The sequence below is a fragment of the Bos indicus x Bos taurus genome, chromosome 21 (assembly GCF_003369695.1).
Source record: "Bos indicus x Bos taurus breed Angus x Brahman F1 hybrid chromosome 21, Bos_hybrid_MaternalHap_v2.0, whole genome shotgun sequence".
Classification (NCBI taxonomy): Eukaryota; Metazoa; Chordata; class Mammalia; order Artiodactyla; family Bovidae; genus Bos; species Bos indicus x Bos taurus.
Genome location: NC_040096.1, coordinates 8,177,073 through 8,194,630, shown reverse-complemented (window position 1 = coordinate 8,194,630; position 17,558 = coordinate 8,177,073). Strand labels below are relative to the sequence as shown.

General features: G+C 46.3%; 1 protein-coding gene across 2 annotated transcripts in view; it reads left to right on the top strand.

Moving 5' to 3' along the window:
* The window catches only part of PGPEP1L (pyroglutamyl-peptidase I like), a 71,794-nt gene that overhangs the window by 42,605 nt on the left and 11,631 nt on the right, over positions 1–17,558 (top strand). For both annotated transcript variants that reach the window (XM_027521745.1, XM_027521746.1), the window contains 2 exons: positions 15,599–15,721; positions 16,735–16,961. In XM_027521745.1, coding sequence (XP_027377546.1) covers positions 15,599–15,721; positions 16,735–16,961 — 350 coding nt within the window. The remainder of the gene's footprint in view (positions 1–15,598; positions 15,722–16,734; positions 16,962–17,558) is intronic.

The window sequence follows — 17,558 nt, the reverse complement described above, 5'->3', positions numbered from 1 at the left end:
AACCACACAGAGAGGAACTGTGATGAGTAGTTTTGAAACACAGCAAGTTACTTTAAGGACAAAAAGCAAAAGCAAAACAAAAATTAATATCTTAAACTTTTCAGTCATCATGTTGTTTAAGGTGGAGTTAGTATTATGCTTCTGAGACTGTTGTGTGTAGAATGTGGGATAAAGTGAAAGGTGCATTGAAGGCTATTCGGTTCAGTTCAGTTCAGTGCAGTCGCTCAGTCGTGTCTGACTCTTTGCGACCCCATGAATCGCAGCATGCCAGGCCTCCCTGTCCATCACCAACTCCCGGAGTTCACTCAGACTCATTACAGCATCTCAACCTCGAGGCATTGTCAGCAGTTTCCCCTCAAACACTAAGCACTCTGCATGTGTTCAAACGCCTCTACAGGGACAGTATCACCATGCGAGCCACTGCAAGGGCAGCAGTAATAGCTCAGTTTTATAGATGAGACTGTACACAGGGCTCTCAAGGCAAGAGTACTGGCGTGGGTTGCCGTTCCCTTCTCCAGTGGACCACATTCTGTCAGAACTCTCCACCATGACCCATCCGCCTTGGGTGGCCCTACAAGGCATGGCTCATAGTTTCATTGAGTTAGACAAGGCTATGGTCCATGTGATCAGATTGGTTAGTTTTTCTGTGACTGTGGTTTTCAGTCTGTCTGCCCTCTGATAGAGAAGGATAAGAGGCTTATGGAAGCTTCCTGATGGGAGAGACTGACTGGCGGGGAAACTGGGTCTTGTTCTGATGGGTGGGCCATGCTCAGTAGATCTTTAATCCAATTTTCTGTTGATGGGCTGTGTTCCCTCCCTGTTGTTTGACCTGAAACCAAACTATGGTGGAGGTGATGAAGATAATGGCGACCTCCTTCAGAAGGTCCCATGCAGGCACTGCTGCAGTCAGTGCCCCCAACCCTGAAGCAGGCCACCGCCAACCCACGCCTCCGCCGGAGACTCCTGGACACTCACGGGCAAGTCTGGGTCAGTCTCTTGTGGGCTCACTGCTCCCTTTTCATAGGTCCCGGTGCACACAAGGTTCTGATTGTGCCCTCCAAGAGTCTGTTTCCCCAGTCCTGTGTAAGTTCTGGTGGCTCTAAGGTGGGGTTAATGGCGACCTCCTCCAAGAGGGCTTATGGCACACCCAAGTCTGCTGCACCCAGAGCCCCTGCCCCTGCGGCAGGCCCCTGCTGACCTGTACCTCCCCAGGAGACACTCAAACACTCAAAGGCAGGTCTGGCTCAGTCTCTGTGGGGTCCCTGGGTCCTGGTGTGCACAAGATTTTGTTTGAGCCCTCCAAGCATCTCTGTGAGGTGATGGGGTTTGATTGTAAATGCAGTTTTGCCCTTCCTGCTGTCTTTCTGGGGCTTCTCCTTTGCTCTTGGACGTGGGGTCTCTTTTTTTTGGTGGGATTCAACATTCTCCTGTCGATGGTTGTTCAGCAGTGAGTTGTAATTTTGGAGTTCTCGCAGGAGAAGAAGAGTCCACATCCTTCTACTCCGCCATCTTGCAGTAGCTTCACAGGGGCTTGAGCATAAACCTGAAGCCAGTCAGGAATTTCTGCAGTATGATAAGGATTTGCAGGTACCAGAAGGTACCAGATCATGATCTCCTGATTGCAAAATTCAGACTTAAACGGAACAAAGTAGGGAAAACCACTAGAACATTCAAGTATGACCTAAATCAAATCCCTTACAATTATACAGTGGCAGTGACAAATAGATTCAAGGGATTAGATCTGATAGACAGAGCTCCTGAAGAACTATGGGCACAGGTTCGTGACATTGTACAGGAGGCAGTGATCAAGACCATCCCCAAGAAAAAAGAAATGCAAAAAGGCAAAATGGTTGTCTGAGGAGGCCTTACAAATAGCTGTGAAAAGAAGAGAAGCTAAAGGCAAAGGAGAAAAGGCAAGATATACCCATTTGAATGCAGAGTTCTAGGAGATAAGAAAGCTTTCCTCAGTGATTAATGCAATAGAGGAATTAATGAAATAGAGGAAAACAATAGAATGGGAAAGACTAGGGATCTCTTCAAGAAAATTAGAGATACCAGGGGAACATTGCATGCTAAGATGGGCACAATAAAGGACAGAAATGGTATGGACCTAACAGAAGCAGAAGATACTAAGAAGAGGTGGCAAGAATACACAGAAGAACTGTACAAAAAAACATCATCATGACCCAGATAACCACGATGATGTGATCACCAACCTAGAGCCAGACATCCTGGAATGCACAGCTAAGTGGGCATCAGGAAGCATTACTACAAACAAAGCTAGTAGAGGTGATAGAAATCCAGTTGAGCTATTTCACATCCTAAAAGATGAAGCTGTGAAAGTGCTGCAATCAATATGCCAGCAAATTTGGAAAACTCAGCAGTGGCCACAGGACTAGAAAAGGCCAGTTTTCATTCCAGTCCCAAAGAAAGGCAATGCCAAAGAATGTTCAAACTTCCACACAATTGCATTCATCTCACATTCTAGCAAAGTAATGCTCAAAAATTTTCCAAGTCAGGCTTCAACAGTGTGTGAACGGTGAACTTCCAGATGTTCAAGCTGGATTTAGAAAAGGCACAGGAACCAGAGATCAAATTGCCAACATCTGTTGGATCATAGAAAAAGCAAGAGAGTTCCAGAAAAACATCTACTTCTACTTTATTGACTATGCTAGAGCCTTTGGCTGTGTGGATCACAAGAAACTGTGGAAAATTCTTAAAGAGATGGGAATACCAGACCACCTGACTTGTATCCTGAGATATCTGTATGCAGGTCAGGAAGCAACAGTTAGAACTGCACATGGAACAACAGGCTGGTTCCAAATCGGGACAGAAGTACATCAAGGCTGTATGTTGTCACCCTGCTTATTTAACTTCTATGCAGAGTACATCATGCGAAATACCAGACTGGATGAAGCACAAGCTGGGACCAAGATTGCCTGGAGAAATATCAATAACCTTAGATATACAGATGACACCACCTTTATGGCAGAAAGCAAAGAACTAAAGAGCCTCTTGATGAAAGTGAAAGTGGAGAGTGAAAAAGTTGGCTTAAAACTCAACATTCAGAAAACGAAGATCATGGCATCCAGTCCCATCATGTCATGGCAAATAGATGGGAAAACAATGGAAACAGTGACAGACATTATTTTGTGGAGGGGGCTCCAGAATCACTGCAGATGGTGACTGCAGCCATGAAATTAATAGATGCTTGCTCCTTGGAAGAAAAGCTATGACCCATCTAGACAGCATATTAAAAAGCAGAGAGATTATTCTGCCAACAAAAGTCTGTATAGTCAAAGCTATAGTTTTTCTAGTAGTCATGTATGGATGTGAGTTGGACTATAAAGAAAGCTGAGCACCAAAGAATTGATGCTTTTGAACTGTGGTGTTGGAGAAGACTCTTGAGAGTCCCTTGGACTACAAGGAGATGCAACCAGTCAATCCTAAAGGAAACCTGAATATTCATTGGATGGACTGATGCTGAAGCTGAAACTCCAGTACTCTGGCCACCTGATGTGAAGAACTGACCCATTGGAAAAGACTCTGTTGCTGGAAAAGATTGAAGGCAGGAGGAGAAGGGGACAACAGAGGATGAGACGGTTGGATGGCATCACCGACTCAATGGACACAAGTTTGTGCATGTTACGGGAGTTGGTGATGGACAGGGAGGCCTGGCGTGCTGCAGTCCATGTGGTCACAAAGAGTCGGACATGACTGAGTGACTGAACTGAACTGAACTGCACTGGTAGATGAGACATTGAGGCTCTTGGAGTCAAAGTCATTTGCCTAAAGCCAAATGCCTGAGTTGGTGCTTTAGGGGCAAATGCAGAATTGAACTGTACCCACCAGATTCTAAGTCTGTTCTTCTGATTGACTCTACCATGTGTTGTAACCTCCAAGTTGACCCTAGCAGTACCATCTCACCTGCCCACCCTCCACCTGCCCTGAGGACAGTTACTCTGCATGGGTATTTCCTATCTGTGGTAGGACCAGGGCAGCACAGTGCTTGGCCAAAGGAAGGGCTTGAAAAATGTTGGGGAAAATAAAATGAATGAAAATAGAGAAAACTGCCTTCTTTTCTCTTTGGAAAAAACAGCTAGTAAGAGAAAATGAAGAAATGATTCTAAAGGAGAGTCAGGGTCCAAGAGACATTGAGATGCCTGTGTGTCATGGGGTCTCCAAGACCACCCTCAGGCTGTTATGCGCACAGACGCAGTTGTGGTGTACTACAGGAAAACGGTCCCAGTTGAAATCAGCAAAGGAAAGGTGCTTGGAGCAAAGACCCCGAGAGACCAGGTGCGAGCTCCTAAGTGGTGTCTCCCAGTGGAGCTGCATGGAGCCATGGAACTCTCCCAGCGATGCCATGTGGCAACGGGTATGAAGTGTTGTCAACTTGGGAAGCTCATCAGAGTTTTGGTGTCCAGGATTCTTACTGGGGTCAATCACATAGGTATGCAGTGCCTGCATGCCTGACCTAAGCTACTCAGACTCCAGAGCAAAAACAGGCGTCTGCCATAAATCACAGTGTTGGCATAAACCCTAATCAAACTAGCATGATGTGACCGAAGGCCACAGGCATATACAACTGCTCTAATCAGGCAGAACACCCCGAGGGCTCAGAGCTCTTTCTCCCAGGAGCCAGCCAAGGGCCAGTCCTGAAGACAGGTGTTTGTTGGCAATGTGCAGAGTTTGAGCAGCCCCTGCCTGCTGGGTTAACCCTTTTCTGCCCAACCTCCTATGCAGAGATGAGAGGTGTCCAGGGCCATCCGACTTTTGTCCACCAATACTCCCTACATCAGTGCTTTCTTGAGGACCCCAAATCATTTTCAAAATGATTTTGAAAATGCAAAGTTGCAAGTTTGCAAGTTGATCCATTGGAGCGTGGCATGAAAATATCAGGGTTTTCATTTCTATGTTTTTTTTCAATTACCATTTAAAATTTACCAAAATAAAACTTACCTTTTCAATCATTTTTAAGTGTACATTTCAGTAATGTTAAGTGTATTCACATTATTGTGCAACAGATATCCAGAACTTTTTATCTCACAAAACTAAAACTCTGTTGAACATCTCCCCATTTTCCTTCCCCCAAATCCCTGATTACTATTATTCTACTTTCTGTCTCTATGAATTTGACCACTTTAGATCCCTCATGGGCTTCCCTGATAGCTCAGTTGGTAAGGAATCTGCCTGCAATGCAGGAGATGCCAGTTTGATTCCTGGATTGGGAAGATCCGCTGGAGAAGGGATAGGCTACCCACTCCAGTATTCTGGCCTGGAGAATTCCATGGACTGTATAGTCCATGGGGTCGCAAAGAGTCGGACACGACTGAGCAACTTTCACTTTCACTTTAGATCCCTCAGTTACGTAGAATTATACAGTATGTCTTTTTGGGACTGGCTTGTTACACTCAGCATAGATTGTCCTCTAGACTCATCTATGTTGTAGCATGTGCCATAAATTTCTTCCTTTTTAAGGCTGATTAATATTCCATTGTTGGTATAGATCGCATTTTGTTTATCTGTTCCTCCATCAGCGGACATTTGGGTTACTTCCATCTCTTGACTATTGTGAATAATGTTGCATTGAATATGAATATGCAAATAGCCCTTTGAGCTCTTGCGTTTTGATTCTTTTTGATAAGACTTAGGCTTGCTGGATCATTTGGTAATTCTATTTTTAATATTTTGAGGAATGTCCATACTGTTTTCCATGGCAGCTGCACCATTTTACATTTCCACCAACTGTGCACAAAGGTTGCAATTTCTCCATATCTTTGCCAACAGTTGTTATTTTCTTATATTGGCCACCTAATGGGTGTGAATTTCTATTAGTCTATAAAAATGAAATCACCCTTGAACAATATTTCATAGCTGTACCAAAGCTAGCTTGGCTTTGTACATCTGCAGGTCCCTGAACAGGCTTGATTTCCTGAAGCAAAAGGGAATTCATCACCCTTGGAGCAAGAGACACCATGGTGCTAGGCCCTCCATTTTTGAATCATTTTTAACTTATTATAAAGTATTTCAATTTCAGTCTGAATTTGGCAATGAGGAGTTCATGATCTGAGCCACAGTCAGCTCCCGGTCTTGTTTTGCTGACTATATAGAGCTTCTCCATCTTTGGCTGCAAAGAATAGAATCAATCTGATTTCGGTGTTGACCGTCTGGTGATGTCCATGTGTAGCATCTTCTCTTGTGTCGTTGGAAGAGGGTGTTTGCTATGACCACTGCGTTCTCTTGGCAAAATTCTATTAGCCTTTGCCCTGCTTCATTCTGTACTCCAGGGCCAAATTTGCCTGTTACTCCAGGTGATTCTTGACTTCCTACTTTTGTATTCCAGTCCCCTATAATTAAAAGGACATCTTTTTGGGGTGTTTATTCTAGAACGTCTTGTAGGTCTTAACTCAGACTTAAATTGAATAAAGTAGGGAAAACCACTAGACCATTCAGGTATGACCTAAATCAAATCCCTTATGATTATACAGTGGAAGTGACAAATAGTTTTCAAGGGCTTAGATCTGGTAGACAGAGCTCCTGAAGAACCATGGACAGAGGTTTGTGGCATTGTACAGGAGGCAGTGATCAAGACCATCCCCAAGAAAAAGAAATGCAAAAAGGCAAAATGGTTGTCTGAGGACACCTTACAAATAGGTATGAAAAGAAGAAAAGGAGAAAAGGAAAGATATACCCATTTGAATGCAAAGTTCCAAAGAATAGCAAGGAGAGATAAGAAAGCCTTCCTCAGTGATCAATGCAAAGAAATAGAGGAAAACAATAGAATGAGGGAAGACTAGTGATCTTTTCAAGAAAATTAGAGATACCAAGGGGATATTTCATGCAAAGATGAGCACAATAAAGGACAGAAATGGTATGGACCTAATAGAAGCAGAAAATACAAAGAAAAGGTGGCAAGAATACAGAGAAGAAATATACAGAAAAGATCTTCATGACCCAGATAACCACAATGGTGTGATCACTCACCTACAACCAGACATTCTGGAATGTGAAGTCAAATGGGCCTTAGGAAGCATCACTACAAGCAAAGCTAATGGAGGTGATGGAATTCCAGTTGAGCTATTTCAAATCCTAAAGGATAATGCTGTGAAAGTGCTGCACTCAACATGCCAGCAAATTTGGAAAACTCAGCAGTGGCCACAGGACTGGAAAAGGCCAGTTTTCTTTCCAATCCCAAAGAAAGGCAATGCCAAAGAATCTTCAAACTACAGCACAATTGCGCTCATCTCACACGCTAGTAAAGTAATGCTCAAAATTCTCCAAGCCAGGCTTCAACAGTACATGAACTGTGAACTTCCAGATGTTCAAGCTGGATTTAGAAAAGGCAGAGGAACCAGAGATCAAATTGCCAACATTCATTGGGTCCTTGAAAGAGCAAGAGAGTTCCAGAAAAACATCTACTTCTGCTTTATTGACTATGCCAAAGCCTTTGACTGTGTAGATCACAAGAAACTGTGGAAAATTCTTAAAGAGATGGGAATACCAGACCACCTGACCTGCCTCCTGAGAAATCTGTAATAAGGTCAAGAAGCAACAGTTAAAACTGGACATGGAACAACAGACTGGTTCCAAATTGGGAAAGGAGTACGTCAAAGCTGTATATTGTCACCCTGCTTATTTAACTTCTATGCAGAGAACATCATGAGAAACGCTGGGCTGAATGAAGCACAAGCTGAAGTCAAGATTGCCAGGAGAAATATCAATAACCTCAGATATGCAGATGACACGACCTTTATGGCAGAAAGTGAAGAAGAACTAAAGAGCCTCTTGATGAAAGTGAAAGAGGAGAGTGAAAAAGTTGGCTTAAAACTCAACTTTCAGAAAACTAAGATCATGGCATCTGGTCCCATCACTTCATGGCAAATAGATGGGGAAACAGTGTAAACAGTGTCAGACTTTATTTTGGGGGGCTCCAGAATCACCGCAGATGTTGACTGCAGCCATGAAATTAAAAGATGCTTGCTCCTTGGAAAAAAAGTTATGACTTACCTGGACAGCATGTTAAAAAATAGAGATATTACTTTGTTGACAAAGGTCTGTCTAGTCAAGACTATGGTTTTTCCGGTGGTCATGTATGGATGTGAGAGTTGGACTATAAAGAAAGCTGAGCACTGAAGAATTGATGCTTTTGAACTGTGGTGTTGGAGAAGACTCTTGAGAGTCCCTTGGACTGCAAGGAGACCCAACCAGTCCATCCTAAAGGAGATCAGTCCTGAATATTCATTGGATGGACTGATGCTGAAGCTGAAACTCCAATACTTTGGCCACCTGATGCAAAAAGCTGACTCATTTGAAAAGACCCTGATGCTGGGAAAGATTGAAGGCAGTAGAAGGGGATGACAGAGGATAAGATGTTTGGATGGCATCACCAACTCAATGGACATGAGTTTAAGAGAGTTCTGGGTGTTAGTGATGGACAGGGAAGCCTGGCGTGCTGCAGTCCATGGGGTTGCAAAGAGTCGGACACGACTGAGTGACTAGACTGACTGATAAAGTGTTTCACTTCGGTTAATGTGTTTCAGAATTAATATTATCCAGTTTTAATTAAACTAAGCCTCAAATTATGATCAAGAAATCCTTACAAAAAGGATCTTCAAGAAACCCACAGATACAGGATCATATGATGCAAACCTGAACACATGTGAAAACAGCCAAGTGATCCTTTATCTAACCTCATCTGAGTCCTCTGCCAGTCACATTGTGATGTAAAAACAGTAACAGTCTCATAAGAAATTGGCCAAAAAGAGGGAAGAATTAAGGGAACCATTATAAATACAGATTTACATATACTTGTATGTAAAATGAATATGAACAGTGAAGCCCACATGAAAAATGTATCATGCCTTGAGACATGAAGATACCAGCTAATGATATTGTGTGTGTGTGTGTGTGTATGCATGTGTGCATACTAAAATCTTTTCATCAATAGTGGCATGTGGTCAAAAATATTTGGAGACAACTGCTCTAAGCAGAGGATCAAGAATTACTGGGTTACTGTTGTTCATTACTGGACTTTTGGAGGAATAACCAAAGGATATTGGGTGTAGGCTGGACATTTGTCAAATGTGGAGAGCGGAACTTGGCTTTGTTAAGGAAAAGAGTGTGACCTGGAAACAATCCTAAGATTTTCCAAGCCTTTGGTGAGAGCTGCGGTCAGCCCTAAGCAGCTGACCCCACTGTTGTGGCGGCATCTCCTCTGTGAGGGTCTCTGGAACGGCTCCCTTCTTTTAAACTCACCCTCAGTTTCCTTATCTGTAAAATGGTGACAAGGTTAGGGAGCTGGGGTAAGGTGCTGGGCATACTGCCTGCAGATAGCAAGAGTGCTGCTGAGGCAGCTGGTCTGATTATCAGCCAGACTATTTGTTAAGCTTTTAGAACCGGAAAAATACTACATACACCTTAAAAATGTTACAACAAATATAGACAGAAATGAGAATCTCCCCTAATTCTCCTCGTTGTCAGTATGCTCCTATTTCCATAAATGGCTGCAGGAAACAGTCTGAGATCCTTATTTTTAAACTGGTTTCTTTTCATGGGTTTTCCTGTGTCAACACATTCTTTGTAAAATCGTTTATAATAGCTGCATTATGCTCCACTGGTAGCTGTCCTGTACTTAATACGTCAGACCCCCAGTCACCTCCACGGCTTCTTCCTGTGCCTGGTGAGCCCCTCCCAGGTCTGCCCCTAGTTTCTGTGTCCGTGGGGCACCTCCAGCCTAGATGGGGTTGGAGGGAGCACGGGCCTGGATCTCCAGGACCAGCCGATGGCTCCCAGGTTCCTTCCAACCCTGCAGGTCAAGAAGAACTGGCTATCGCTTCCTCGTCCATGGTCAGCCCGCAGACACGCACACACAGGCACACAAGACCCTCACCCAGAGCCCAGCACAGAGGCCCCAGGAGGGTCTCTGCCATATCCACATCTGATGCCTGATGGACGAGTGAGCGAGAGAAGGAGGGAAGGAGAAGGGAAAGAGAGGGGAGGGAGGGACAGAGAGAGGGCAGAAGGAAGGAAGTAGGGAGGTAAGAAGGGAGGAGGGAAGGCTGTTTGCACACACCTCCAAGTTCCCACTCCTTAATTTCTTCCCCTTGAACACTCTTGCTAGTCCTCCAAGCTCAGATCAGAAGCCCCTCTGGGCAGTCCTCTTAGGCTGTAACTCCACGTGGATGGTCTTGCTTAACTTTCACAGCAGCCCTTGTGAGGAAGGTCCTGTTTCTACGACATTTTGAAGATCAGGAAACTGAGGCTTGGCAAGTTTCAATAATTTGCCCAAACAGTGAAAGACTTTATTTTTTGGGCTCCCAAATCACTACAGACAGTGACTGAAGCCATGAAATTAAAATATGCTTGCTGAGTGCCAAAGAATTGATGCTTTTGAATTGTGGTGTTAGAGAAGACTCTTGAGAGTCCCTTGGACTGCAAGGAGATCTAACCAGTCAACCCAAAGGAAATCAGTCCTGAATATTCATTGGAAAGACTGATGCTGAAGCTGAAACTCCAATACTTTGGCCACCTGATGCGAGGAACTGACTTATTGGAAAAGACCCTGATGCTGGGAAAGATTGAGGCAGGAGGAGAAGGGGACGACAGAGGATGAGATGGTTGGATGGCATCACCAACTCAAGGAAATGAGTTTGAGCAAGTTCCACGAGTCGGTGATGGACTGGGTAGCCTGGCATGTTGCAGTCCATGGGGTCGCAAAGAGTCAGACACAACTGTGCAACTGAACTGAACTGAACTGAGCTCCTTGGAAGAAAAGCTATGATGAACCTAGACAGCATATTAAAAAGTAGAGACATCACTTTGCCGACAAAGGTCCGTATAGTCAAATCTATGGCTTTTCCAGTAGTCATGTATGGATGTGAGAGTTGGACCATAAAGAAGGATGAGGGCTGAAGAATTGATGCTTTCAAATTGTGGTGCTGGAGAAGATTCTTGCGAGTCCCTTGGACTGCAAGGAGATCCAACCAATCAATCCTAAAGGAAATCAACCCTGAGTATTCATTGGAAGGACTGATGCTGAAGCTGAACCTCAATACTTTGGCCACATGATGTGAAGAGCTGACTCAAAAGACCCTGATGCCGGGAAAGATTGAGGGCAGGAGGAGAAGGGGATGACAGAGGATGAAATGGCTGGATGGCATCACCAGCTCAGTGGACATGAATTTGAGCAAACTCTGGGAGATACTGAAGGACAGGGAAGCCTGGTGTGCTACCATGGGTTGTAAAGAGTCGGACAAGACTGAGCAACTGAGCAACAAACACACAATAGGAAGAGGAAGACATGGAGTCTAAGCTCCTTCCTAACCACCTAATAATTGAAGGTCCTCAGAATTCCACAGCCCAGTGTGGCCCAACACAGCCCTTGGAACCAGAACCAGGAGTCTTGCCATCACTTCCCATTCCTATACTCCATCTCCTCTGAGAATGTGAACCCCCAGACAGCCCATGCTCTAGCAGAGGACCACATTGCAAGCACTCAAGAAGTTTGAATGAAGAAATCCTTTCCTGCTTCATGGTACTAGCCACAGACTCCCACTAGATGAGAGAAGACTCAGATTGTGGAAAAAGGGCAACCATTCTGCAGCACCAGCTGGTGCCACAGCCTTGGTGGATTTGAAAAAAATTCAGAGAGCAACTGAGTTCTCTTTGTTAAATCTCTGTGTGTTCCTGGCAACCAGATTTTGGACTACATGGAGGCAGGAAGAAGTGGGTGGAAGAGGCAGAAGGTGGGGCTCCCTTATTCCCAAGGGCCTTTGTGACTGGTGGGGTTCAGGCTTTTTGAAGGATCGGGGGCCTGGCACAGGCTGTCAGCTCCCCGTGGAGCCTGGTGATTCCTCTGGCGAGAGCAGTACCCTGAATTCCACTTTGGTAAGAGTTATACCAGGCTTTGTCCCTGGCCCCTTGGGCACAAAACACTCTGCAATTCTAGCTGAGAAAGTGTGCCAGTCTGGAAGGTACAAACCCCTGGCTGTCTCTGCATAGAACTGATGCTCTCTTTGCTAAAACTACCAACCCTCCTTGGCAGAAAGGGTGGTGGCAACCAGTTGTCTGCCGTCTGCTTACACAGAATATTCTACTCCCTGCTTCTGAAAGGCTAAAAGTAATCAAATTCTAATAAATATTACTTTTAATAAATCCCTCTTGCATGACTTTCTCCAATTAATATGGACTAATTATACATATTGGGCCTTCATATAAAGCCCCAATTATGTGACAGATACTGTGCTGGGCACTTTTTGTGAATCATTTAAAATTTGTGAAAGCATCTCCAACTTTTATTTATGCCCATTTCACAGATGAGAAAACAGAGGTGCACCAAAGCTAAATAAGATGCCCACATTTGCCCAATGAAAGGTGGCAGGACTTCCCTGGTGGCACAGTGGGTAGGGATCCACCTGCCGATGTCCCCTGACATGGGTTCAATCCCCGATCTGGGAAAATCCCACATGCTGTGGAGCACCTCTGCCTACGCACCATGACTACGGAGCCTGCGCTCTGGAGCCCATGAGCAGCAATTACCAAGCCCGTGTGCTGCAACTACAGATGCCTCCATGCCTAGAGCCTGTGTTCCACGACAAGAGAAGCCCCCAGTCTCTGCAACTAAAGCCCGAGCACAGCAACAAAGACCCATTGTAGCCAAAAAAAAAAAAAAAAGGATGGCAGAGCCAGGTCTCAAACCTGCATCTTTGTGACTCCAAAGTCCGTGCCCTTTGGAGTCTCACTTTAGTGCGATCTCACTTTGCATGTGCCCCCTTCTGCCCTGTACCCTCCTCATTCCAGGCTTAGGCTGCTGATGACCACCAGCTTGGTTTAGTCTTTGTAAAATGCTATTGTCTGCCATGGGTCACAGTGTAGATGGCCCAGGGCACCGTGCGTGCGTGTGCGTGTGTGTGTGTGTGTGTGTAGGCGTTAGAGAGAACACATGCTTGAAGGAGCCGAGCGTCCACATGAGGCAGTGCCTGGAGGCTCTTTGCATGATTGCAGGTTGGAGAGAGTTCCTCAGATTCCCAAATCAGTTTCTGATTTCAGTCCCGGGTTGTCTGTGTCACTTTCAAGAGTTATAATGAGCTGGATGAATGAACTGGAAGGCATCTGAAACTCAACCAGGACTTATCTCGTTACCAGCTGGAAGCTCCCCTGTATTAGTCAGCTTAAGCTGCTATAACAAAATTCTGCAGGCTGAGTAGTTTAAACAACATGCATGCATTTCTCACAGAGAAGTAAATGAAGTCTAAGATCAAGGTGCCAACAGATTTGGTTCCTGGTGAGAACTTTCTTTCTGACTTACAGTATCTTCTGGCTGTGTCCTGCCTCAAATGGCAAAGAAAGAAAGGCTCTGGCCTCTCTTCTTCTTATAAGGGTGTTAGTCCCATTATGTGGGCTTCCGAGGTGGCTCAGGGGTAAAGAATCTGCCTGCCAATGCAGGAGACCCAGGAGATGTAGATTCGACCCCTAGGTCAGGAAGATCCCCTGGAGGAGGCCATGGCAACCCACTCCAGTATTCTTGCCTGGAGAATCCCATGTACAGAGGAGCTGGTGAGCTAGAGGCCACTGGGCTGCAAAGAGTCAGACACACCTGACCTAGTATGCATGCATACATGCATGAAATCCCATCATGCATGACCCTACCCTCTTGACCTCATCTAAACCTTAGGGTTTCAACATACGAATTTGGGTCAGGGACATATTTTTAGTCCATAGCTCCCTCTCCCAATACCAGTACAGCTGACCACAAAACCTAGTGATCTCTGGATGACTGCAGACTTCCTAGAGCCATCCAGGCAGCCTGGCCAAGGCCCCAGGAGGCCTGTAGCCCATGGTGGTGTAGTTACCTTCCTGTCTAACCTCTGTCCTCAGTGGGAGGTGTCTGTTGGCTCCATCTGTTGCTCCTCTTGCTCAAAGGGCTCCAGGGGAACCAGCAAGCCCCTGGACTTCCAGCCCCACAGTATGGGCGGCAGTGGTCACCTCTTTCCAGGGGACACTGGCTGCTCCTTAGCAGAATCCCTGGAGCTGGTGACATGGCAGACCTGCCAAGGTGCCAGCTCCCCGTGTTGGGACAACTGGGAGGGAAAGAGGTGGAGGGTGACACACCAGTTAGGAAAAGAAAATGCATCAGGAGGATCCTGGAGGATAATTCCATGGTAATCCTTGAAAAAGTTCAAGTTTATACTGGTCTACAGTTCCTTATCTGCATTTCTGACATCCAAAGATCTCTAAACATTAGATGTTTTCCTTAATCTAGTTGATGCAAAAGGTGAGCTGAGCTGGTGTGAGGCAAAGTGTGATGTCTGTATTTATTTCACCTAAATTGCCTGTTTCTATTTCCTGCCCTGAAATGTCAAGGTGGCCAGTTGTGGAGTGCAGCCCCAGACTCTGAGTCCACTGGAATCCAGCAGGGAAGGGATTCTAATGCCAGCTTGTAGTTGAGGCTGTTTGAGCACCGCATTGGAAGCTTGAAAAGAAACAGCTGATAAGGAGAAGCAGGACCTTTGGGCATTGACTTTCAGATAAGTGAAGCACACAGAAATGCCAGGTCCCCGAGAGCTCAGCTGGTAAAGAATCCGCCTGCAATGCAGGAGACTCTGGTTTGATTCCTGGGTCGGAAGAGCCCCTGAGAAGGCATAGGCTACCCACTCCAGTATTCTTGGGCTTTCCTTTGTGGCACAGCTGGTAAAGAATCCGCCTGCAATGTGGGAGACCTGGGTTTGATCCTTGGGTTGGGAAGATCCCCTGGAGAAGGGAAAGGCTGCCCTCTCCAGTATTCTGGTCTGAAGAATTCCTTGGACTGTCTAGTCCATGGGGTTGCAAACAGTCAGACACGACTGAGTGACTTTCACTTCACTTCACTTCGGTATCCAACATACTCCATCCCATGCCTATAACTATAAAGGCCATGGAGAAATACAGTTTGGCCTTCCTGAACTTTCTGGTTTGGCAGTAGTGAAGCCATCAGCCTTCTGGAAAGCACTACCTTAGAGAGTGTCATGGGTGGGTTGTTGTTATAAAGCAGAAAACCTGGACAGAAAGACAGACACGCACAAAGGGGCGATGATGTGAAGACCGCAGTTATGCTACCACAAGCCAAGGACTACTGGGGGCTGCCAGAAGCTGAAAGAGGCAAGGTAGGCGCCTTTGGCAAGGTTCAGAGGCAGGATCACCCTGCTGACACCTTGGTTTTGGACTTCCATCTGCAAGAGAGAGGTGATGAATTTCTGTTCTCAGCTCCGGGTGCACCTCCCTCTGTCTTATACACCCTTCAGCTTCTCCATCTGGCTCACCCTCATCTGTCCACTAGAAGTACCCTGCATCCCTTCTGTGAACGCCGTTCTGACCTGCAGACTGGGTCAGACATGCCTTTGGGGTCTGTGCACCTTGACAAGGGCAACTATATGGGGCTTTGTGCAGGCAGCAGGAGCTCTGGCCCACTGTTGACCCGTCGCCTCTGTGGGAGCTCCTTGAGGGCAGGTCCAGGCCCCCAAAGGCCCCAGCAACGAACTGGATGGCCCTGAACTTGGCTTGTGAGGAGCTCCCTGTGGCCCTCCAGCAAGCGAGGTGACCCACCTGTTTCTTTCTGCAGGAACTCTCCAAACTGGGCCTGGGGAATGACATGGAGGTAGAGCTGCAGACTCTTCAGCTGCCGGTGGATTACAGGGAAGTGAAACAAAGGGTCGCCAGAATCTGGGAAGCTCTTCAACCACAAGTAAATGACAGCAAGGGAGGCAGTGGGGATGGGAGTGGGGGGTGGGATGATTATGTGTGGAGACCCAGAGCCTGTGAACCCCAGGACCCTGGTTCTAGGGTTGATGGCTCAAGTGTATCCTGCCCCCTGCCCACCAGTCACAGCCCAGACAATTTCAAAAGGGTCTGGTTATAAAAGTTTAAGATGAAATACAGAGTAGAATCTCAGAATAAGACTCTGGAAAGAGAGAAGGAGGAAAAGAAAAGGAAGCTTTATTCCCAGCCTGGACTCAAAGGTAGTTCCCACCTAACAGAGAGGCCCCTGGGTTAGTCCCAGCCAGGCCCTTGCAGAGCAGGTGGGTTGTGAGATGGGGTGAGAGGCAAGGACCTCTTGGCCTAGGAGAGCATTTGGAGGGTGGCCCCCACCCGGAGGTGGGAGAGTGGCCCACCTGGAGAGGCCCATTTCATCACTCCCAGAATATTTTATCAGAACAGAGTTACTATGCAGGAAACTGGTACAAACATCCTCCAGATATGAAGACCAGATGATATTAATAGAACAAATACCACCAGACCTTTAAGATGATACCCTAATGTTTTGATAATATAATGAGCTACATTTTTCAAAGAGGAAAAATAATCAGCTCAAAAAATTCTAACAGTATTTTATTAGACTGTTATTAACTTCCTTTATTAAAATTTCATAAAAGAGATGGAAGCTTCCAGGGAAAGACTAAGCTTCTCCTGGGATAGTCTTAGATACCAGCTGGGACCCCCCAGGGAAAAAAGGAATACACTGCCATATAAAAATGTTTTGAAATAGGAAAATATTTAAATTAGATACCATGTAGGTGTCTATCCAGTGATTTTTCGTTCCAGCACATTCATCAAGGGGAGCGGCAGGGGATGGGTGTGATGGTGGCACATTTGGGGGACTGGGGTGTCTTGCTCCCCAGAGCTCTCCCTCTGAACCGTCTGGAGAGCAGAGGGGACCTCAGTTTCCCTCATCTTCTGCCTCCACATGTGCTCACACAGCTCGTTGTGCATGTGGGCGTGGACCCCGCCGCCAAGGCCATCTTTCTGGAGCAGTGCAGCAAGAACCGAGGCTACCGAGACGCCGACATCCGGGGCTTCCGGCCCGAGTGCGGCGTGTGCCTTCCGGATGGGCCAGAAGTGATCACGTCAGAGGTCAGCATGAAGGCGGTCAGCAGGCGGGCGGCAGTGCAGGGCGTGGAGGTGGCCTTTTCCCGAGACGCGGGTAGGTGCGTCCTGATACTGGGCTTGGAGGGGAAGAGGAAGGGCTGAAGCGGCCTCTGACCAAACTTCCTCCCAGCATGTGCCATCCTGTGCCATCCAGCTGGGTGCTTGGAGCTGCCCAGAGTCATCACCCAGACCCACACGTTGCTCACTTCTGCCTAGGACTGATTCTGAGGACCCTCCCACTCACTAGCCTTTGTTGGCTGGCAGAAGAGAAGGGGTAGGTAGGGGATGTTGAGAGGCACTAACATTTTGTGGATGACTTTTTTTTTTTGCAGTATTTTATTCTTTTTTTTAATTGGATGATAATTGCTGTTTTACATATATATATATCACCTCCCTCTTGAGCCTCCCTGCACTGCCCGCCCCCACCACCGCCACCGCCCTCACACCCCACTAGGTCTCACAGAGCACCAGGCTGGGCTCCCTGTATTATAGAGCATCTTCCCACTGGCTCTGTTTTACACATGGTGGTGTATATACGTCAATACTATCCCAGTTCATCCCGCCCTCTCCTTACCCCACTGTGTTCACAAGTCTGTTTTCTACGTCTGCATCTCCATTCCTTCCCTGTGAACAGGTTTATCAGCATGGTTTTTCTA